Raw genomic sequence first — 24,199 nt, 5'->3', positions numbered from 1 at the left:
TCTTCAAAGATAAAAGATAGGACAAGGTTGCAGATTAGTTCAGCATTTCATCCTTGAGGTACGGAAGATTTTCCAAGATGATGATTTCAGGACAAAAGCAGACAAACAAATATTATTCAGAACACTTTGAAAGATAAAAATGCTAAGAGCAGGAAAATACTAAATAACAATGACAGTGATTTCATTGCTTTGCAATGCCACTGTAGAGAGACAACAAAAAAAGAAAGCTTCATTTACTTGCTTAGCTATTTATTATCACTTAAAATGTTCGTTGTACTGAAGCCAATAAGAGATTTGTTTTAAAAAAGGCAATCAAAAAACAGAATTTTATACTATAAAGTCCTTTAGTCTTTTATTTTCTTTTATACTTGACATATTTAAACTGTGCAGGTAGTTGGTAACCTTCAAGGAATTCTAGAGAACCTTGTATAATCATGAGATACTATTTCCATCAGTTTCACTGTTTTCTGCTTCTTAGCCATTGTATCTTATTCCAAAACAGAGAAGACCATTTGAGACAGGACACTTAAATCTACCTTTGCAATGTAACTGGTAGAAATTGAAAACTCTGCCTTTGGCACTAAGTGAAGACCAAGTCTGTTTGTTTGTTCAGTGGGGAGAGAAGTAATCAACCCAAATAAGACACCACCGTCTTCTCTCACTCGACTCTGTAGTGTACATCCCAAGCCATGCTGTATACATACATATAGAATAGTACTCATTTCAGCTATCTGATTACACAAAAATCTGCCAGCAGTAACAGCTGCAAAGCAGCTGATCTCCTTCCAACCAGGCAGCGATGACACCCTGTACAACTTTTACTTAGTATTCCTGGATAAAACCAAGTTTTATTCAGTTATCAGGCACACATTGATAGCAGCAACTATAAGATAAAACTGATAGTGATTGGGAAGGAAAGCAACCATCTACAAAACAGAGGCATACTAACAAAATACAAAAAAACCCAGCCAGCCAGTATCATTTTAAGAAAAGAATTAATTTAATCAGTATTTAAATTTTTAGCTGCTTTGGTGCAGCACTGGGACAAAATTCTTTCCCTTAATCAAGTCTTTCTTGCAAATAGTGGCTTGGGGAAGGCAATGAAAAAGTATAAAAGAGAAATATGTACTCTCTTACTTACATTGTGATTCTCCAAAAGGAAGAAAAAGCCCTGTTAGTATGCAGCAGAGGACATGACTTTATTTTATACATAATTAAATATGGGATTCATATTTCATAAAATGATATTTAACTCCATTTATTAAGACTGTGTGTTGTTTTTTTGGTTTTTTTAAATTTGAACTTCCCTAGCAGTGTGCATAGAACAATTTCAGAAAGTGAGAAGAGTCAGGTGCTGGGGCCCCATGGAGGTTTGATAGGCATGGAGATAACTCAAGTCTTTCTAGCAAAACTTTTGAAACAGAAAACACATGGAGTATGGAGAGAGAAAGATTAAGGAAAGGAATGACAGAGGTAATATATGACAAGTTGATATAAAAAAGCAACTGTAGTTTTATCCCCACAGTCCATTTCTTCTTATCAGCTGTGTTGGCTCTTCTTATCTGTGCCTAATTCTAGGGTATCAAAGACATAAAGCAAAAAAAGGAACAAATATCTTCCCTCAGCCCTGATGACCCCTCACCATTCCCTTGCTGCACTATTTTTGATTAAAACACTTAATATATATCCTAATAAAAACCCCACAAAATCCCTGCCAGTTGTTGTGCAATATGGGATAAGAGTGAACACTGAGCTAGATGAATCACTGATTCTTCAGCAGATCTGCAGACCACCAGTTGTTTGCAAAGCATCCCCTGACAGACACAGAGGAGCAGATGGACAAGAGCTGCACAGAATATACATGTATATGTATATACATGTCAGAGGGGCGGGGGGGCATGAAGAGAAGGGAGAGAAAGCTCAGTTAGAGCAGCCTCAGAGAGAAATAGAAACAAAATGGGAGAAATCAACCTTCTTGTTCACATAAAAAACATCATTCAGATCCTAGGTCCTCAAATGAAAATGCACTATTAAACAAGAATAGCAACAACTCTGGCCTGCCCAAGATTTCATGTCATTATTTTTCAAAACACTTGCTGGATGACTACAGATTTAGTCATAAAAATTAGAACTGAAGTGTGAAAATGGGGAGCACAGACACAGCAGTAGAAAAGTGTTCAGGAGAACAAATTATGCTTCTGGCCCCACTGCCTCATGAGGACGACATCTGATTTTCCTGAAATGTTGTCTCGTGCACTGAATATTGACTAGGACAAAGGAGACAGGGGATGGAGGAACAGTGTGGTGTACATGCTGATTATTCCTGTTATATCTGTCCCTTTTACACCCTCTCTCTTGATTTGTTTTTTTAAAGGATTGCATATCAACACCGCCTGGTGCTTTTGACAGTAAACTATTATTTTATCCTATCAAGCAAAATCTGACTGATTCTTGGACTTTTAATTAAACCCCAAATGGCTACCAGAGAGATCAGCAAAACATCTAACACTAGACAAGGTTTGCTTGGTTATTTCTGCTAATTAATTATATTTAATTATTGCCCAGTAATAGAGCCTTGGTGACTATTTGAAAGTCCCTCCGAGTAAAGTGGCTCATCTGCCTACCAAAAGAAAGACAAGAAAACAATGTCATTTGTTCTGAAAACAACAGAGATTCTTATACTTTCTCATATTTAGCTTTCTCATATATATCTTTGCAGAGGAGGTGGTGCAGTGCTAAAAACTACCCTCCATTTTCATTTAGTTTGGATCCATCTCTAAACAGAAGGATCAAGGCCTTCTATCAAAAGAGTTTAAAAGAAATGTGATGAAAAACTATCCCTGTGACCATAGCAAGAATTCTGGGTGTGCAGAATTCCAAGACATGGATAAGATGTGTCAGCAAAGGCGCAAAGTCTCCTACTGTGGAAACAAGAAATTCTGCAACAATATCATTCCTATTGTATTCTGCATAATGGATTTCAAATCCAGGCACACATCTTTTAGTGTGTGTCAGGATAGGGACTCAGAGGGCTTGTCTGAAACACCCTAGACATTGTGGAACAGAAAGCAGTAAATTAGTTGGCAGACAAAGCAGATATGCCAAACCTTTAAGGCACAGAGTATTATTGTTACTGGGAAGCATTTTGTACAGTCTTACAATTCTGAAACAGTTTTACAGCTTTACGCATGATCAAGTACATAAATGATCCTTGAGGGTACAGCAACCTGTGTTGTTTACTTGTGTGCTGCCTCGCAGACACCCGCACGCCCACAGTGAACCACCGTCGGGCACCCACCCCCAGTCGCCAGACTTCAGCAGGGCCACAGCTGCAGCATCATTCTAAGGCTTGGCTTTGCCTGCCTGCAGCAAGCAGGTGTTTTTTGAAGATACAATGTAACCTGGATAGTCTGTCAAAGAAATGGCCACAATGGGACTTTCTTGTAGGGAAAACATTAAAATTAAATAACTGGAGTAGTCAGGAAATTCTGAATATGCATTTTGCAGATTGGCTAGCATAAACCATGTATGCGGCAGCAGATTACAAATTGCAATGTTTATTTTGAAAACAGAAGAACCCTTCTGAATGATGAAATACAGATAGAAAAGACAGCTTCTTTCAGGTTTTAAAATGGTTATTTGCAACAAGTTGTCTAGAGAAATCTGTTATTCAAAAGGCTAGTTGGTGGCTCTCTCTGCGATGTGCTAAAACTTGCACACCATACTGTAAACAGCAATATATAGATCTGCTACTTATTGACATTTCTGTCCTAAAGCCTTTAGCTTTATCATACTTATTAAATAAGAAATTACAGTACACTGTGGAAAGGGCAAACAGATGGTGAAACACAGCATTCAACCTGAAATCTCTGCATGGATGAAGCTGCATGACTGGCACATCAAGCCTGGAGGAAAAAAGGCGTCTTTTGGACAGAGTTACCATGGACACATAGCCCTTGGGCAGATAAAAATGATGGACATCCCAGAACTACCTGTTCCAGCTCATTCCCAGTTTCCTGAGGCTTTACATCCAGATAGAATAATTTGTAGAGGGAAGGCCTATGCCTGTTTTCTCTAAGAGGTCAAGTTATTTACAATGGTCTTTCTAAAACCTTCTTCTTTCTCTGCACTAGTAACCTGCCTCCCTCCTTTTCCCAACACTTCAGCCACAAAAATCAGACTCCTGCTTCCACATGGCTACCAAAAGCTCAAACTTCATGACTAAGCTTCATCTGACTGTGAGCATCAGCCCAGCAACACCTGCCAGTCCCACAAACATAAGCAGGCTATTGCAGAAATCAATAAAAATGTCACTGCATCCTGAAGCTACAGGAAGGATAAGGAACTTGACAGTTCTGCAGCCGCAAGAGAAGTATGCACCTATTTAAAATGCAGGTGATAGCATTTGATGGATTTTGAGCCAAGGAGTATATTGGAGTGTCATACACACTAGTAATATGAAAAATGATTTAAATATAGTTGTTCAGACACAAATCCAGATCACAGAAAAATAACCCTATGCTATTATATATATAGCATAGCTATAAAATTATTAGAAAAGTTACATCCCAAAGCACAGTCTGCATTTCTAAAACTGAGTCTGAGAAGTCTTATATGGAGCTTTTTTTCTCAATGGCTCATGCAGAAAACAGTAACAATATATTCTACCGCTACACAACAGTTGAGTCTTTCAAGAATACAATATTTTTTTATTTATTGAAAAGACATAAGGCATCCAAGAAATTCAGCTTGACTCTTGCCTAGTCTGATCCAGGTAGTGGGCAACTACGGGACCCATGTCAGTGAGTAAGTCAGACAATATTTCCTAAAGTGGTCTGTTTATTTAAAAATTTGCTTTAGAGACAATGCAGCAAAAAGAGATAGCCAAATAACTACTACTACTTATGTTTCACCAACACCTTTAAACCCTTTTTTTTTTTTTTTTAATATTAGCCTTCTATAATGATATTAGCATATGAATAATATTCAATTGCTAGTAAAGATCCCTGAAGGAAATGAAAACTAACAAGTCTTCTGTTTATTATCATCACATTTACTTCTTCAGCATCAACCACAGCACAAAAGCAGAGTCTCTTAGCTGCAGAGACTTTGGTGGTCATTGCATAGTTCTACAGATGGATAAAATATCTACAGACTAGCTCAAAGAAAAGATTTGACCTTGAGGTACAACAAATCCTCTTTGAAACAAACCTTCTCCTCCTAAGCAATCCAAAGAGTTAGTGTCTAGGAGTGAATCTGCAGACGTTAGACATGATGGGAAAAAAATTATTTTGAAACAAGAGGGGGATTGGAGGAAAAGGGGACCTGAACATATTTGGTTCCAGGTCACAAAATAATGGTTCAGAAAACAGTTCACCAGACAGTGAGATTAATTCTAACATTTCTCAGCTTTTTTTTTTGTGCCACAGAAGGGTGGGAATTATAAAGTGGAGAAAGTCCCATGCTGTAAACTAATAATCTTTTATCATATACCTCTCCCTCTTCTCCATTACACAAAAAAAGTGCTCAAAGGCTGAATATATTTTTTGCAATAATTTCATCGTGTGTTATCATAGTATATTTCCTACAATTCTCGGCACTTTAGAAGGTTATTGGCTATGACTTAATGACTTAGATTAACACATACAAATCTCGGAGACACTAAAACCAAGTATTTGATTTTATAGGATTTAAAATTGTTTTCTGTTGTCCATAAACTATACCAGTTTCTACTTTTTCCCAAATAAGATCAAAATTATTTAAAACATTAGACAGAAACATTCATACCAAAAATTTAAAAAAAAAAAGTGACCCAAGCCAAAAGTATTTATTACAAGTCTGTGTAATAATGAAGCAAATAACCTGCACTTCAATACAGTATTTGGACAGTCCCACTGAGCCTATGCAATAACTCTAAAAGGCCAGTAAATCTCACTTTAAGGCATTGTATGAGCACACCACAGCCTCAGATGCTACACCAGAATATATTCTCTCTGCTGGCTGCCAATCAGTGCAGGCCTTACCTTAGAACCCAGGCAATAAGAAAATTAGAGTGTTTTGAACTTTTAATAAACTAGAGATTAAGAAAACCCACAAAACTAAGCAAACAAAACATTTTTTCAGGAAAAATCCATTAATGTAAAACCAAAAGACCAATAAAACATGGGTCTTTCTATTATCCCCCAAAGAAATTAAGGCATCAAATTGAGGTTCATTAAATAGTCACTGGAAATATTTCTAGACTATAGCACGAGTACGTAAAGGACATGAACACAGTAGGTTAAATTTTTAGGATAGTCTGTTGCAAAAGCAGGATTTCTGAAAGAACTTCCCATACCATGGAAGCATGAATTTAGATGCTTAAACTGCCTTAGATACTGAAGGCTAAAAATTGAACAACAATACATTATCCAGAACCACTCATAGAACAGAATGAGAAGGGTATCTACCCACACATGCATAGTAAAAAACAATGATCTCACACTGTCTCAGGCTGATGTCACATTTTTGCTTCAGATCAGCAGGTCAGCAAGTACAGGTTTTGACAGACAGTTTGCTAGAAAAATTCAGAGAGTTTTCTGTACTACAGTATTGCGCCAGCATAGAGTCTATCCTCAAAAGCATATTCATTTCCAGTTCTAGAAGTCATCAACAAGTTTGCAAGTCATTCAAATATAATTAAGTATAATTAAAACCAATCTTACCTTCTTTTGATCTTCTAGTTTATGACTTACTGGATTCCTTCCATGTTTGTTCATCTCTGAAGATAAATCCATCACATTCACTCCTTGCCCTTCAAAATGAAATCGGTTCAGCAATGCAGCAAACTAATCCAAAAAACAGGGGCTACAAACACAGAAACATGGTGCTTTTTTCCATCACACACCATCTCTGAACATCAATGACTTGGAGAAATGAATAAGAAATGCATTGATTAAGCTGAGGAAAACTTTGCAGTTCACTCTTGAGACTTTCCAAATCACCATAGCGTTTTAAAGAGCTGATGCTTAAGAAGAGAAATAGTCATCTACCACTTTTAACTCCAACTGCTATCTGTATCTTTCTTCACAGGTTTCCATTTTACAGGAGGTTACATCCTGACTGTAGACCTGTTGAGATAAAAAAAAAAAATCATCAAGATTGATTTACAATTTTCTGTCACACTGTAACTGACTGATTATCTGTCCTCGCTAGGGGGGTGTGTGTGTGGATTTTGAATGGTTTTTGTCTTGGTGGTTTTGTTTTGGGGTGTTTTTTCTTTAGTTTTGGTTTGGGTTTTTGGTTTTGTTTGTTTTTGTTGTATTTTTGGGTTTTTTTGTTAAGTGATACTGGAGTTTCATTTAGTACTTGGCAGGATGAAATAATATATGATCCCATTCATTCCCCTCTACATCCCTGTGGGCATAGAGTATTCACTGAGAACAGCTAGTGAATTCCAACTACCAATGTAAAGGAAAAAATATAGGAAAGAGAAAAGCAAAGACTATTTGTCTAAAATACTGAAAATACTGAATAAAAAATGGACCAAAAAAGTCCTCTTTAAAATACCTCGTCCCACTCCTAAGCTTTCTTATTCTGATCCAGTTACAAATAGGAGAAAGACACAAGGGCGAGATAGACACAACAAGACAAAATCAAGAGATCAATATTGATACAAAGAAGCACTGATAGCACATAGTGCTCTATGAGATACAATTTCTTCCCCAGACTGAGTGTTCCAACAAGAAACAAAATTGTAGTTATTCTCAACACTGCAATGTGAAGCACCTATTCTTACCCATTTTCATCTTCATATACAATTGAACATGATAGCAATACAGGACTACTCAAGCAATGGGGACAAGTCCTTTCCAAAAATAACTAGAAACAAACAGAAGATGCATTTGCCTTGGAAAATCGCAGGAATATAAACAATTGTACACTAAGATACTATATGAGAGAACACATACCCAGATAGCTTGTTACCCAAACACAACTTTAGCCTGGTACATCTTACCAGCATATAATGAATTTTGCTTGCTATTCTAATTTCTGAGAATCACCTCCTTCTGCAGCTGAGCAGTGTATTATAAACACGCTCACCAAAGTAAACTCAGATGCTTAGAGAGCGTTTTTCTATTCATTATTAGAGCATCCTGGGAAACTCAGTGAAATAAAAAACAAGACTAAGGCATTAACTGCCCATAAAATAGGAAGCAGTCATTAAAACTATGCTGTTAAAATCTTCCATAAATTTCAGATTTTATTGGATTAAGAAGCAGATCAGATTCAATAGTATGCTATAACCTTCCCAAGCACACGTAGCTTTTCTCACCCTGTTTCCACAGAATCTGAAGCACAGCAGGACAGAGCCAGATATCACTCTCAGGTGCAGCCTGTTCCCACCCCACCTGTGATTTCCCCCATTTGACAGTTTCCCAGATCCACAGAATGCACAAAACCGTAATGCCAGGATGCAGGAAGATGAAACATGAGATACCACTGGCAGGGATCAACATCTGGATTTATAACAATTACATAGCCAAGATAAGTCAAAACCAAGCTGTTTAAACCCAGCAGTTCCTCTGATTTTTCTCTGGTTCATTTCGTGGTCAGACATGTGAATTTTATTACTTTCCATGCCTGGCAATTAAGCTATGCTAGGCAATTAAGCTATTCTGTGAAACTGCATGGTGTTTTCAAGCCAAAGTTGGACAGAATGCAAATAATTTTGTTTGGGCTGCCCTCATTACTTTTAACATGCAAAGCACAGGGTGGCAACTCTTGCTTGTTCCATTCAGCACACTGCTCCACGGTCTTCAGCCTTTTCAACATAAACAGGTAATTAAATGCTCTTGGCTGGCAATTTTTTTTTTTTTTTACAGTGGCATCCAATTTATTATTTACCATTTTACACTGATACTTAACATACACACAAATCACAGAATAAAACATCCAGAATCCTAGATAGCATGATGATCACACACTAAATAATAGATTTTTACTAGGTTACCTAAAAATATAAAAGTCAAGATAATTTAGAGCTTTTTTACAATTTTATTCTCTTAACAGACAAAAAAGTCATTCAATAATAATTTCTAATAATTTACAGACACTTAGAGTAAAACAGTCTTCCAGAAGCATTTAACAGTGCAAACACAGGCTTAAAGGAAGTAGAGCAAGCTATCCAAGTCAGGAACATCCTTAGACTTTGTTGCTAAACAACACAATGAAGAAAATACTATGTTGAAATATTTGTGATGATGGGGGGAGGTTAGTGACTTCCTCCTCTAAAGAAACTACAGAAAGCATTCAGGGTGATGAAACTTCTGGTTTAAGTACCTCAAATACTTGCCTTAAATTCAGGTGGACTTAAGTCAGGTGAAATGTGCCTGAAATAACTTTTTACTTCAGTGTAAGCTACAGGTTACTGATAGACTAGTGGGGAAAACCACCAGAATATATTCTGAGAATCATCCTCTCTATACTGCCCTTATTATCAACACAGATACTTCTTGATAAGTTTACACTGACAGAATTTTCATAAAGCAACCAGAATCTTCAAGCTCTCTGCAGGCCTTTTCCATGTAGCAGTAGTAGTAATAATAATAATATTTTCCTGTAAGTGGCACATTCGGTAATATTTGGTGGAAGTTAACACAAATATCTTTACAGAGTCTGGATGTTGCAAATCAACCTGGTCGAGAAGAAGGTTCAGGGAGGGTGAGTTGTAAGCAACTACTGTTTCAGTTTTAATGGTTCTACAAAATCTACAAAGAAAAAGTTGCTGTACAGCCGTAGGAAAAATTTAGATAATGAGGTTTTTTTCCTAGGTTTCTTCCCATTCTCATTGACCTTCAGATGTATTAAAACTACATGAGCACATAAGGTGCATTCTAGTGGCTGCCTGGGAGGCTGCACACCAAAACACTGCTCCGTGGTTGTTATCACTGGCAAAGGTGGGAACGAGGGCTACGTTCGAGACCCAACAGATTACTTTCTTTTCCAAAATCCTATTGCGCCCACGTGGACATTCTCAGCTTTTGCCATACCAATAAAGCAACTTTGAGGCAGCTCTAGGTATAAAACTGTGACTGCAATTTGTGCTTTCAAATTTTCTTGTTTGTGTACAGGATAACACCCAGGATGCAATTCAGTAGACTTATCAGCAGCGCTGATAGTGTTTTATGCTTAAGATAGTTATGTTTTTATTAAAAAAATTCTGGAAATCTAAACAGAGAAGTTATTTTCTGGGTATGCTGATAGGAAATGCCATGCAAATTTTAGGACAAACCAGCAATTTTCAGTACTAATAGCTCATTATTAAAATGGACCTTCTAGTTTATGTGCAGTTATAATAGATGTGGAATTTGGGGGCTGGGAGGGAGAACGAACTTAAGACAATACCCATTTACCTGTTTCAAACACAATAGTGTCTATGCCAGGACCCAAAGCAAGTGCTATCTGTAAATCTCAGTGTACAGCTAAAGCCAACCCCAGATACAAAACCAGCCTTTGTTCTGGCCCATCAATGCCAGGGATGGCAGCATTGCTGAGAGAAATGGTGGGAGAGTGTCAAGACACCATGACTCCCTTGAGACTGGCAGTGGGCACATCTTGTGCAAGGCATGCTCTGCCCCACTGTCCTCCAGGTTGATAGTTCAGGCAATAAAAATAAGGCTCACCACTAACATTCTGCAAAATTATTCAGCTTCACATTGAAGATAGCTAGGTCAGGAATACCAGGGATCTAACTTCCAGGCTTGATATGCTCCTATGAAACTTCTAGGTGATGTGGCACCCCAGTGTGGCTCTAATAATTTACCCGTAACAGTAGTTTCACAATGGCCTTAAAAACTAACCATGAAAGCTTCTTATCTTTCTTTGTAGTCTTTTTCCACAGGGAGAAAGCATGAACGGTCTCTGTATGGGTCTAACTTCAAACATTATGATCAGGCACACAAAGAGTTATCAGAAAAGGAAGATGATGTTGACTCTTGGAGGATTTGAGAGCAATGCCAGAGAACACTTCTTTTAGCCAGCATTTAGAATAAGAAGCCAATATCTCTTCTCTGCAAACATGTATGATAGAAGTGCCATAGAAAGGCTTGTCTGCACCAGATAAAAGCAGTCTGGGAAGGCAGCTGGTGAGCCAAAAAAATATCTCTAAGCACTGATGCTTGCCTACAGAATTATTTATTCTGATACAAAATCAATTCTGCTCCGAACACACGCCTGATTCACAGCAATACAAAAAGCTGCAGTGTTTCAGCTCTCTCTAATAAATGAAATGGTGTTTACTCATATAAAAAGTGACCCCATAAGGACAAGTCTACAGATGATATTTCCTTTATTAAGTGCACGGCTGAAACATTTCATATTATTTCTGTAAGTGGTGTTACCCTATCCTCTGCATTTCTTCATAGGGGAGAACTCCTCTTCAGAATAGAATGCTATGTGGAGTCACCACACCATCAGTGAGGATAGAATTACAACCGTTTGCATTGTCCTGGCTCTAGTCAATGTATATTAAAACATTTATTTTCAGATTTGTATGGATTAAAAAAAAAAGATAAAGAGCAATCTAATATTTACATCCTTGCAATGATTTTCTGCAAAGAAGAATGCCAGCTGCCTCAAAATCATCAGACTGAATGCACAAATTAACACTGGTGCACACAATGAACTAGAAATAATAAATTAAAAATTATGTATATATACACATATATGAGACTGTTCTATTCTCAGAAAGCATTATTATAAATGGTACAGCAACTCACATCTTTTTGGTTTTCTCAAATTCTTTTTATCTTACATAGCAACCTCCATCAAACAGGCTGAATTCTCTTTACAGAATTTAGAGCTGCTATTACATGACAATTTTGTTTCAGCCTTGGAACCAGTACCAGACAGGAATGCATTTTCTCTTCCATCATCCAATTCTTTTGCCACTGAGTATCAGAGATAAAGAAGCATAAGAAAGGGTACACAAAATACATATTTTTTAAGAGATAGTCCAGTCTAGCCTTTTACTATGATGTCTCCTAAAGATTTGTTGTGAGGGATGGCAGTTGTGTTGCTTGCACAATAGTCTGTACATAACTGAGCACCAGACCCAAATGACATTTGGTTATCTTACCCAGCGCTGCCCTGCTACATATGCAGTCTCTTAAGAGATTCATAAAACGCCTACATTTCACCACTTCTGCAGACATGCTGTAAAGGACAAATTCCACCTGCATAGTTATATAAATTCAACCTCTAATTTCAGTAGAATATTTCTCCATTTTTATTCAAAGTTGTTTTGAATGTTCCTCTGTGCTACTGAAATAGAGTATAACAGTATGGTGTAGCTTTTACATTTCTAATGTTTGGGAAACAATAGGAAGAATGAATATTCCTTATTTATTTACATGCTAAATACTTGGCAATATTTGTATTCTTTTTCATAACTCTGCATGTATAACAGAAGAGCTACCTTAAAAAAGAAGATATGAAAATATTCTCAAAACCTACTAAAAACATGGGTGGAAATGAGAAAGAAAGACAACACTGAGGTGGAAATCAAGGGGAACATAGAAAGTATATTCTCATATTCTAGGTATACAATGGAAAGAGCAAGCAAGTAAATACAATTCAATCAAACAATGCAAGTACACCTACATGGATCTTAAATTGCTCTGACCCATTAACTGAAGCAACCTCTTTATGCAAGAAAACTATTTATGAGGCTCATGAGAAAGAGAAAGGCTAATCAAAAGTAGCAGAGAGCTCACATACCTTTGAAATTTTGTTTCCTAGGGAGCTATTAAGCCGTCATTTTTCTTGCTTTTAAGTTTTGATTGGCATGCTGAAAAGAGATGCAGCTGACCTGTGTCTGAGCAGTGGTCGGTCTTCTGAGAGTTTTAATCATTTACAGCTATTGTTCTAACCAGATTACCAAGACATAAGAAATCCCAGAAAAATTACTAAACACTTTTTTTGGTGCACTTTACAAAATTTCCAGGAAGAACAAGGCCCTGGGCGTTGGGAAATATGTAGTTATATGGTAGCTCTATGGAGACTAACATATCTGGTATTTTGCAATACCCCATGTATGTTAAAACTTTCCTACCATCCATGAATGGAATGCAGCCCAAGGGGAGGTGTTTTCCCTCAGGTTCATAGGCTGTGAATGTGACAAACAGGAGTACACGAAGTTTCACATATGTTGCTATTTTGAGCAATTTATATATTCAAACACAAAAACAACATACTGAAGGTTCACCAGTTACTCTTACATGAAACAGTTAAATCCACCTCCCCTATTTTACTGGAAATAAGAACTTATACTCCCCAGTTTGATAAAACTAAATCCTTAAAACTTAAGGATAACATTAAATTACACATCCTCTCTTGATCTATCAGGACTTTCTAAATAACTCAATTGCATAAAAGATCCAGCTGCATTTTCAGAATATTTTTAACTCACTGTTACAAGTGATAAAGCAAAAATTCTTACCTATGCTCACAGACAGCTTCACAGGTGCTTCAAAAGCTGCCAATTAATTCTTTCAGTATTTGTTTAGTGGCAGCCTTTTGAAGTGAACCCCATGCTCATCACTAGAAATTATATATAGGTGCTGATCAAAGATTGCAAAGAGTGCTCTGCTACCTCAGTATTCAATCTGTGTCCAGAGCAGTCTCTTGCAATTAAATCAGTTGATTCAAACAAATATGTGACTGGAACAACAGCTCCTAGAGACTGCAGAGCAGACACAACTGACTAAATGAGACTGCTAACTGGGGGTGGGGGAAGGAAGTAAAGAGAGGGGGGGAAAGGGGACACAAAAGGACTGTAAATATTGTTTAGAGGAAGAGCTGAGTGACAAAAAATATTTCAAATATTTGAAGACAAAAAGCATCAGTAGGTGGATTAACAATGAACTAAAAAAGATGACCTTTGATGAGACAAGTTTGTCCTCACAATCACTGCATCACAGGCGAGTTTAAATTTGGGCTGGGAAAGACCTTCTGGGCAAATTGCTTCCTGGTCTGCCAGTGTAGAATACATTACCACACTGTATTTTCTAATGCTTTGTTCTGGTATTACTCTAAATTCCCAAGTGACACAGCTCACAGTGCTTGCCACATGAGAATATTAAACAGCCCAACAGAGATGAATCCTCTAAGAAGTTTATCAAAGGATGGGTATAACAACTTAAATTTTAAGCTGAATTTTACAGTCTTCAAGCAATTTGTATCAATATTTACCAACATAGATAATTGCTCACTCCATATATTTTTACATACTGATTGTAACCTTACAATTTTAAGCACATTAAAAATCTTCTTTTATTAATATGAGTATGTAAGGAAACCTTGATTTTTGACTTATTTTAGGTCTCAGCCCATTCAAGTGAAACTCAAATAGACCTTGAGAGTACCACATATACAACTACATTTCAAGATATCAAAGCACTATATCCATTATTCCCAAGAATCTCTGTAGTGGTTTGGTCTAAAATACCATTACTGTTTATCTTCTGTGAGGTAAGAATTAGGCACAAAACTTGAAAGAATATAAAGAAGTTTATTAACAGACCTAAAAGAAGGAAAAAAAAAATTATACCACCTTCAGAACTCTCCTCCTCCCCCCACCTTCCTCCCTTCTCCCACTGACAATGTAAAAAGACAACCCTTAAGATGTTCAGTCTGTTTACCACTTCCATAATAACCTTGTTCAGTCCATTTAGAAAGAGAAGTCTCTTCTTGCTCGTGCCATGAAAACAGTATCACACCGAGACAGCCACCCACTTCCAAATATTGTTCAGTCCACTTAGGAAGAGGAGTCTCTCTGCTTGCGATGTGAGTCCCTTCCCCCGACTTGCAGCTTTTCCCGCAACTGCTTTCAAGGGTCCACTCTTGAAGTTTTTTGGGGTACAATTTTAAGGTTGAGCTGTTCAGAAACAAAAAAACAGAGGCCCTTCTCCTTCCCTAGGAGCAAAGGGTCTTCCTCATCTTCATCTTTAGGACTATCTCTGGGAGCATCTCTAGGAACTGAGGTTTTCTCCTTTCCCATTTGGAGCAAAGGTCCTCATCTGGTTCATCTCTCCCTGCCCAAACTTCTCGTGAAATTACAGCTGCGTCAGCATCTGCTTATTGCTTACGAGTTGAACACTCCACCCCCCATATCTTCATGAAATTACAATGGGATACTCTGATATATCATAGCTTCACAACAGACTTTCAGCTTTAAGCATCTCCTCTCTTTCTTCCCTCAGGTTTTCAGCTCTTCACAGCAATAAAAGGGTTAATCTCACCTCGGCCTTGCAGCTTTGCAGCTGGAATGTTGAATTTTTCTTATCGCAGTGGAGAGGGGGGTTCCCAGCCGCTCCGGCTGCCCACAGCAAGGCAGTGGGGGGGAGTTCCACAGCTGGAACAGGTCCATCGACTCCAGGCTGGCCGTGGCCCGGCCTGGCCTGGCCCAAGCAGGGCCTGGCTGGGCCCGCTGGCCCCCACACGGGGCCTGCAGCCACCTGTGCCAGCGCCGGAAACGAGAGAGAGCTTGGGGGGGAGTTTGTCTATTCTTAAGTGTGGATCACAGAGGCGGTCACAACTTTAAGTGGCTTAAAGAATTGTCCATATTCAAACTGGCCAGCTGATAGGTTCTGTCAGGTCCCAGAGGAAGCTGTAAGCACCCCTTAGCAAGGATATCCCTTCCGGGACTATGCTTGCTAACCTATGACAGAGTTCAAAGACGGAAGTGTTACAGTAAAAGAGCTTTAACTAACAGTAACATGGACTGGAAATACAGGAATATCTAGAGTGTCTTAAGTGTTACTGAAAATGTAGAACTAAAAAGGGTTTGAGGTAACATGTAGGAAATAATTGTTACAGGAAGAATAGGTCTTTGTGTCTACCTAGAGCATGTGTCCACTCATGAATGCCTGAATTATGTCTCACATACTCACAAAATTATGTCTCACACTCCACTTGTAAAGAGATTTGCATCACTAGGTACACCAAATTATCCTGTGTCTATGAGAATGTCTTGGGTTGGATTCATCTGAACAAACAGTTGCATAAGTCTAAAATCATGGCTCAGTAGTCTCTCTGTAGTTTGAGAAAATAAATAGGCATTTTTAGAATGGAATTCCTCTCATCCAAACTACCTGAGATGAATCATGACATAAAGGGCTTTGGATTTTTGCTGTATGTATGAAATCAAGTGAGAGGAATCTTTTCCTTCAAACTACACATCTTAAGGGATGGAACATGTGAGCCTCATACATTCAAACAAATGTTAGGAAGCTGTTAAAAAAAAACAAACAAACAAACAAACACCAAAACCCCAAAAAAACGACAAAGTCTAAACAAACCAACACATCTGATCAAATCCTACTGGAATAATCCCATACAAGTAATCTACCAGCCATCTTTTCATTCAAAGTGCATGTGCAGGAACAACGGATCTTTTCTGGTTTGTCACAGGTGAAAATGCTGGCTGCCACAGTAACTGAGCTACTCTTGGGGAAGCATATCTCCTTTCACAAAAAGTTGCCTACAACAATTGCTTCACTGAGAGCTATACCTCTTCTTTCTTAGAAGTTTAATGTTGACTTGGCAGACAGTTTTTCAATAGTCTCATGAAAACTTATCTGATTCCTTTTAAGTACAAAAGGCACAAATACACCTCAAGTACTTCAAACTCTGTCCTGTTTTTCATTTGTTTATGTTAAAGAAAATGTATTATATAGCTACTCAAGTCAACAATAAACCTTGTTGTGGTTTATCAGTGATATTCTCCCATTTAGTCCTGCTAAAACCACTCCGAACTTGTTTCCTTCTCCCCCTGCAACTTCAAGGACAAAAGGCATAGATCATGGGTTGAGATAAGAGCCATTTACTAGAAAGAGCAATGAGATAAGAAAATGAACAGGAAGATCAACAGTATTAATAGGAAAAGGTGTAAGACAACAAAAGGATTTACACAGAAAGCCTGCAACAATAATCAAGTACCAAGCAGCTCTTCCCCATCACATCATCTACCACTGGAAGGAACCTCCTTCTCAGAAGCAAGAGTCCCTTTTCCCAACCCCAGGCAATGAATGTGAGATGATACAGACAAACCTCGTACTCATACCTCCTCAACTACTGCAAAAAATTAACTCTATCCTGGCCAGAAGTAGGACACACGGGAAGGCGAAAAGTAGGCCTTTCGCTATTTTCTTTTAAACCTCTGGAACAGCTTTGAGAGGTTTTCTGCCTCTTAAGATGCAGAACGTTTTTTTGACACAGTCTTGTCTTAATAGACAATAGACTTAATAGCTTGGCCTATTTCTGTAACATAACACTGACGATCTCCTCATCACATCAGACAAGCTACTTGCCCTCAAAAAACAGTAAGTGGGACAATCTTATGACTTCTATCTGCATAAATACCACCTCTTAGATCTGAGTAACATGGATCCCTAACCCAGCTACAAGTTCCCTCCTCACCCATATCCTGAATTTATATTTAGGGGTTCTGTGATTCTTTGTCACACAGCTAGATTAAAGAAATTTAAATCAAAGGCTCGATTTGCAACGTTTTAGAATAATATTTGTAATATCTTCTACTGCTTACCGCATGAATTACGTCATCTGTAGGACTTTTGATTTTTTTCTCATATCTAAGCAATTTTTAATATTGTATAGTACTGCAAAATTTCCTCAGATCCTGAAAGCTAAACTGTAACTGTAAAGCTAACTGTAACTGAAACTGTAACAAGTTTCCACTTGTTGTTAATCCTCCTTCTTCCAAGCTAACTACAGGATCTATGTAGTGATTTTAAGACCAGCTGAAAATTAAGTATGATACAGCTGTATGCTCAAACTCTCCTTTCTCGCTCTCTCCCACCCTGATGGAATGGGGTGGGGAATCAAGGTAAAACTTTTATGTTGAGATAAGAATAATTAATAATTAAAATTGATTATAACACTGATCTACAACTCAGCCAAGGTGAGCTACCAGAGGTTCTATTCCTCTTTTCAAACAAACACATGTTCCAGCCTTTCAAAAAGTGCCAAAAAACTCTGTTTGAAATGTGTAATAATTAAAGAAAAAAGAAATCCTAATTATCAATGCAAACAATTCTTATTTTCTTTGTTGAGACAGCTGTCTTGTAATTTGCCCTCCCAATTATTAAAATGTGATTCATGTCACAAACACACTGCTGAATTAGACCACAAATGTGCACTGCTTGCACTGCTTTATTTACATCTAAATATTGTCAGTCTCCTGGACACTACTGATAATCAACACACAGAATATGTATCATTCAAGATAAAGAAATGCAAAGGTCAGAGATCATCCACATTGACAAAATAAGCACAATTGCTTCATGTGATCAAATACACACGGACTGTGAACAGTGTTTTGCAGGATAATATTTGTATCTCATCTGTATAATAATCCAAATTTACCATTTACCTTACATAGTCAGAAATCAGGTGTGAAAAAACTCCAAAAGAGAGATTTAGCAGCTGGGCTGAGTATGCATTTTAAGAAAATCTGGTTTCTGAAATTAAAAACTCAAATTTAATTATTTTGTTCACCAGATGCTCAGACTGACAAAAAGAAGACTGAAACAGTTCTGTAAAATGCATTATGTAATCTATCACAAAAATAATATCTATCTGAAGAACTTTCTGTAATTAATTGCATTATAAAATTGTGTGTACAAATATTAAAAAATTCACCCTAAAAAGATGTCTCAGTCCTGTTAATTTTTGACGGCCGATAACATTTCAGAGTAAAAGGGTAATCCTGAACATATTTAAAAGCATTTAAAAGCTTTTAAATATATGGCAAATGTCCACGAATTACTATTTTTATGCAGAAAAATACTCTAAACTTTTTTACACACTCAGTGTAAATTTATACACAAATTCAAGGACTGGTATTAAATAGCATGCACACAAATCTCAGACAGATACAAAATCTCAATGTTTATATTGTACCTCAGTTACTTTCCCATAACTAAACCAATTTTTTTATTCTAGTAATTTAGATGGAGCAGTCTAAACAGCCTCAACCAAAATAAAGATTGTCAAAGTTACTCCTGGATGATACTAACAAACACGTTGAAATACTGGTACAGTATTGATTTGTTTTTAAAAATTGAGCCCTGCTTCCCAAATCCAGCAAATTTATACAAAACGTGATATGAAAGATGACTCATTTTACAAAGGCTTATACATACCAGGTGATGCAGTAAGAATGCATGATTTTCATCATGTCACTGTGAGATTCTGCATGAAAACACTGAATTATTACTACTTACAAATTTCTACATTCTTGCTGTTTGTAGATTTTAAAAAGAAATAAATAGCATCATATGAGTAGAGGTTAGGACAGAAGAATAGGCTCAGAAAACAGTGTCTTTACCCAAGGCATGGATCACATTGCAGTGATAGAAATTTAATGGTTCTTCAGGAAGCATAAGGAACAGCCTTATCTCAGGAAACCTCTGTTCTCTACACACACTGAGAGGTGACAGTTCATCCTTACCAGAAACCAATACAAGGAGGAAAGCACTTGCCTGAGAGCGTTAAATCCCCGGCATGTTAGATGCCTGCTGTCATCACAGACAAGTATTACTATGCAGCCTACCAAGCTAGCTCAGATATTGCAATTCAGACAAAGAGACCTTTCTATACTTCCCAGCACCACAAATCAAGAACATCTCTGTTTAATTTGAGCCTCTCTGCCTTTACTAGTCTGGCAGCCCACTGCCTAATTCCCCATACCACTGCATCAACAAGCCAAGTCTGGTCTTGGCAGGCAGTGGGGAGTTGCACAGGCAGCAAAAGCAGTCCCCTGGAGTGGAAGGGAACACACAGCTTTATCCTGCCAGATTAGGAGCAGTATTGATTGGCTGCAAGACTATTTTGCCCAGATGTCCTCTGATAGAAAGTGGATCTCTAATATTGAACCCTTGAGTACAGAGATAAAAGGGAAAGCAGTGAAACATTTGGGGTTACAGAAGCATTTGAATAAGCTTTCTCCAAAACAACAGCAGAAAGAAAACCAGTCTAACTCAGCATTTATGCACACAACATTCCTAGATAATAGGAAGCAGAACACAGCCTTTTGCACAAGAATCATCGTGAAAATTCATTACCTGGTCATTCAGTGTAACTGAAGCAAACAAAAAGCTCAATAAAAGTTTGAGATAGGGATGAGTAAGAAAGATTTGTAAGCAATAAAACATATGCTCAACTATACTGTAAACAATTATTAACAAAAAGCCATCCCTAACTCTCTCAGCTAGATATTTCTATGCATAACTTCTCAGTCAGTTCAAATTATAGTCTAGTATTTACAGTCTAGAGGAACTTCTTGCTCTAAGATCAGCAAGGTTTATTAGCATTCCATTGCAGTGCTGGACACCCACACTAAACATCAATACCTTCAACTGGAACAATTACATTCTGCTTTAAATATATCTCAACTAATACATGAAGGAAACACCACTGAGAGCAGTATCAGGCTCTGTTCTGATGAGACATAAAAGCAACTGTTATTCACAAATGTTAAAAAAACCAAAACCTTATGTTTAAAGCAATTTTAAAAATCTGGTTAAACTTGTAGGGTCTCTGTATTACGAACATACTTGTTTACCTTGAACATGCTACTAATTTGTAAAAGTGAAGGAACAATGTCATGCCTCCCCATCCTTACCCCTTTTTTAGTCTCACCCTTTCATAAAATGAAACAAATAAACATAGCCCATTTCCATGACTGCCTCACAAAAATTGGACTAGGAACATAGATAGCTTATCTGGGCAGTTTACAACAGATGTTAGCAGCATAACACAGTCAAAATACAGAGACCCATATTATAATTTATGACCTGAAATTGTTTTCATTAAGTACTTATAGTGACATTTCTCTGCATAATATTTTCAAAAATAAAACATAACCAAAACAATGCTGATGTTTCATAAGCAAACCACTTTCTGGTCCAGCCCCTATAATCAGGCTAAGAAGCATCTTAGCAGCCATTTGTGCTTACAAGAACACAATTTTCTATCTCCACATGAAATGAGAAAAGAATTAATGACAATGACCATGAGATTCACATTTCTTCACCTTGTTTTGTGAGCTCTCTTTCCTTTATATAAAAATTGTTGTTGTGCTAGATAAACCATTTAACACCATGTCCTTCATTAGCACAGAATGAAAAACAAAATGCAGAGAAGAGAGTCTCCATCCTGTTCACAGCAGGCAACCACCGATAGTAAACAAAAAAGCTATTATCACAAAAGCAGGTATTAAACGTCAGTTTTAGCAGAACCAGGAGGCAAGCTGGTAGCTGGAGGCAGGCCATCTAGGACAGGGCAGAGGCACAGGCAGGACGACTTGCTGTACTGCTGCCCACAGTGCATATGTTCTGCGGGTACAGGATCAGGCAGCATTGTCAATCTGGCACCTCAGAGGAGCCCTTAGTTCTCTTGCACAAGTATTTAGAAATGGTTTGCTGTTTTCATGATAAAAAACTTTTTCTCATATATTCCATTTATATCATGCCCTTTGCCAGACAATTTTCAAGTGCTTAGTATTAATTAGCTCTCAAAAGGCATATTTGAAGAATAGACAATCATTACATCCACACTTCTATCATCTGTGGCACAATGTGGTGACAACAACATGACAGCTACTTAAAAAGCAAAATATAATAATGGAGACCCTAAAGCTGCTGAGGCTAAATTCTCTTAAGCTCAGATTTTCAAAGCCCATTCAAGGCCCCAGCTGAGCTCCTGTGGGCTTCTTTGAAGCTTCTAGCTCTCCTAATCAACCCAAGGATCTTTTTTCAAAGAGAAATGAAAATCTCAATATTATTATCTATTAAGCTAAACTATCTATTAATTAGATATTATCTATTAATTATCTACCCTATTAAGCACATACCTTTGCCCGATCCTGGCTTTATTTTTGTTATTTGGGTGTTTTTTGAAGTTTCTGTGCAGTACTTACAGGCATTTTTTTGTTCCCTATGAATATTTTGCACTCTCCTACTTTCTAGAAGGATATCCTATTACCGCATCACAGACTTAAGAGTATGTTTTCTATTTACCTTCATGTAAAATTTAAAATATGAAATTAAGGTCATACACAAAACCAGGATGGAATAAGAACAGTGAAGGAAACAATTATCAGATTATATTTCAAGTGTCTGAAAAATGCATAGCTAGAGAGCACCTGGCAGGTAGGCTATAATTAATATTGCACAGTTGGTTTGCATTTAAAAGACTTAATGTACTAACAGTGACAATTAATTTATAGTTATTTGCTATTGAGATCTTTTTCTTGTTCATCTCCACTACTTATATTTAAGTCCACTTTTTTCAATGGCAAACACTGCAGACTAGCACAAGCACTAGGAACTGCATTGGAGGAGCAAGAAAAAAGCATTTCAATTTTGTCAGAACAGCAAAATACTATTTTAAAATATCTAGTATGGATATTGAGATGGCATAGATAAATTATCTGTAATGAAAGAAGTAGCTGATGCTAATAACCAAGCTAAATTGGTAAAATAACCAATTAAAATGTCATCTTTAATTAAAATGCCAATTAGAGCAAAGGGTAATTAAGAAACATGCCAGTCACTAAAACTGATGAATCCTAATGCACTTACAGGATGTCTTTTCTTTAGCCTTCCCCAACAGTAAGAGCCCTTACCCAAAATAAAACCAAGCTCTCATTGCCTTTTTTAACACACATTGCATTCAAACTATTCCAAAAGGCAAAAATTAATAGTGCTACAGCACAAAAGAAATAAATTAACCACCTTTTAAGACAAAGAGAGATCCAAAAAAAAAAAAAAAAAGGGGGGGGGGGGGCGGGCAAATATGAAATATGCTAGCCTGAGGGTAGCTTGGTATGGCAGCTGATATGAAATGCAGATCCTTCTTCCCAGTCCCCCATCTCTGTAAGGAAGTCGTCTTCAGATTTCAAAGCTTGTGTAATGAGGAGCCAATAAAACATTATAATCTGCTAATGCCTATTACCACTGATTCACAGGACTTCCTTTCCCTTCAATTAACCCACATCACACAGATCACCATGGTTAACTAGACAGTGCACAAGGATGGGGATTACACTACAATTGACATAATAACACACACAGTAGAAACAGAGCAATAAAACCTCCAACAACCCCTGTAATAGGAGCTGAGATATTATACTGACAGATCTATTAGCATCAGGTCAGTGGGAAAACTTCTGGATTTCAATCTTACAACGGGCAGTTTTCTGGCCTGACCAAAAACTCATGATTCTGTGTTTTCTTCCCTGTTTAGCTCAGTAGGCTTTGGAACAAGACAGCATCTTATTTTGGTATCTCAGTCTTGCTGCATTCAATCACATCAAGAAACAGTAAATCCATGCATATAAAGTAGTCCACCAACTGGATATCATGCTGTCTTACTTCTATTTCCTCAAAACCAAAATTTAGCAAAAAGGAGCACAACATAACCCAGTGAAACTTCATTCACAATCTGAAAACAGGCTTCCAAATCTAGAAAGCAGCTAAATGAACAAATATGCACATACACATAATTATTCTGCTTCAGTGTGCCGACTTCTTTGGTTTCATTGCGGCCTAGCCTTCCCCTGCTTTGCCACCAACACTCCCTTGCAGTGCTTCATTTAAAGATCTCTTCAGAAAATGCAATTTATTCCATGAATATGTGAGCCAGCTAATCTGTTCCCAGCCTAATCAACCTTAGCTTCTATGGTTTTACCCTCCAGTGTAAACTTTACCTGTTTCTACTGTACTATACTACAATACTAAAATGAAGGATTAGATGACTCAAACCATCTCTATAGTTTTCTCATGAACCATGAAAACAAAACAAATGCAACAACACACTCAGTGCCTATTCATCACCTTTATTTACAGCTTCTTTCTATTCTTAGCTCCTTTCTATTCTTCTTCTTTCTATAAATTTCTTTCATTAACATGTAATATTTCTAATACACAATATTAGAAAATTCATAAATCTCACACTCCTAATGTGTCGGGGTTTTTGTTGCTGCTTTGAAGTTTTTTTTAACTAAACAAATTTTAGAATGCCTATATTTTAAGTTCTCCTTAAGGAGAACCCAACTTCATTCCAGTCTGTTAGGAACTGCTGAGAGAGACCACCCTCCTCATCAAAATCTCGAGAGCCATCACTGACAGAGCTG

At 37.4% G+C, this 24,199-nt stretch overlaps 1 protein-coding gene across 5 annotated transcripts in view; it reads right to left on the bottom strand.

Annotated features, from left to right (window-relative positions):
- The window catches only part of NAV3 (neuron navigator 3), a 484,909-nt gene that overhangs the window by 387,004 nt on the left and 73,706 nt on the right, over window positions 1-24,199 (bottom strand). For all 5 annotated transcript variants that reach the window (XM_068999468.1, XM_068999461.1, XM_068999483.1 and 2 more), the window contains 2 exons: window positions 6,887-7,109; window positions 6,705-6,793 (listed from right to left, as the gene is read on the bottom strand). In XM_068999468.1, the coding sequence (XP_068855569.1) occupies window positions 6,705-6,793; window positions 6,887-6,986 (189 nt within the window). In that variant the 5' untranslated portion in view covers window positions 6,987-7,109. The remainder of the gene's footprint in view (window positions 1-6,704; window positions 6,794-6,886; window positions 7,110-24,199) is intronic.

This window comes from Aphelocoma coerulescens, chromosome 1A (assembly GCF_041296385.1).
Source record: "Aphelocoma coerulescens isolate FSJ_1873_10779 chromosome 1A, UR_Acoe_1.0, whole genome shotgun sequence".
Classification (NCBI taxonomy): domain Eukaryota; kingdom Metazoa; phylum Chordata; class Aves; order Passeriformes; family Corvidae; genus Aphelocoma; species Aphelocoma coerulescens.
This window is presented reverse-complemented; position numbering and strand designations above follow the sequence as displayed.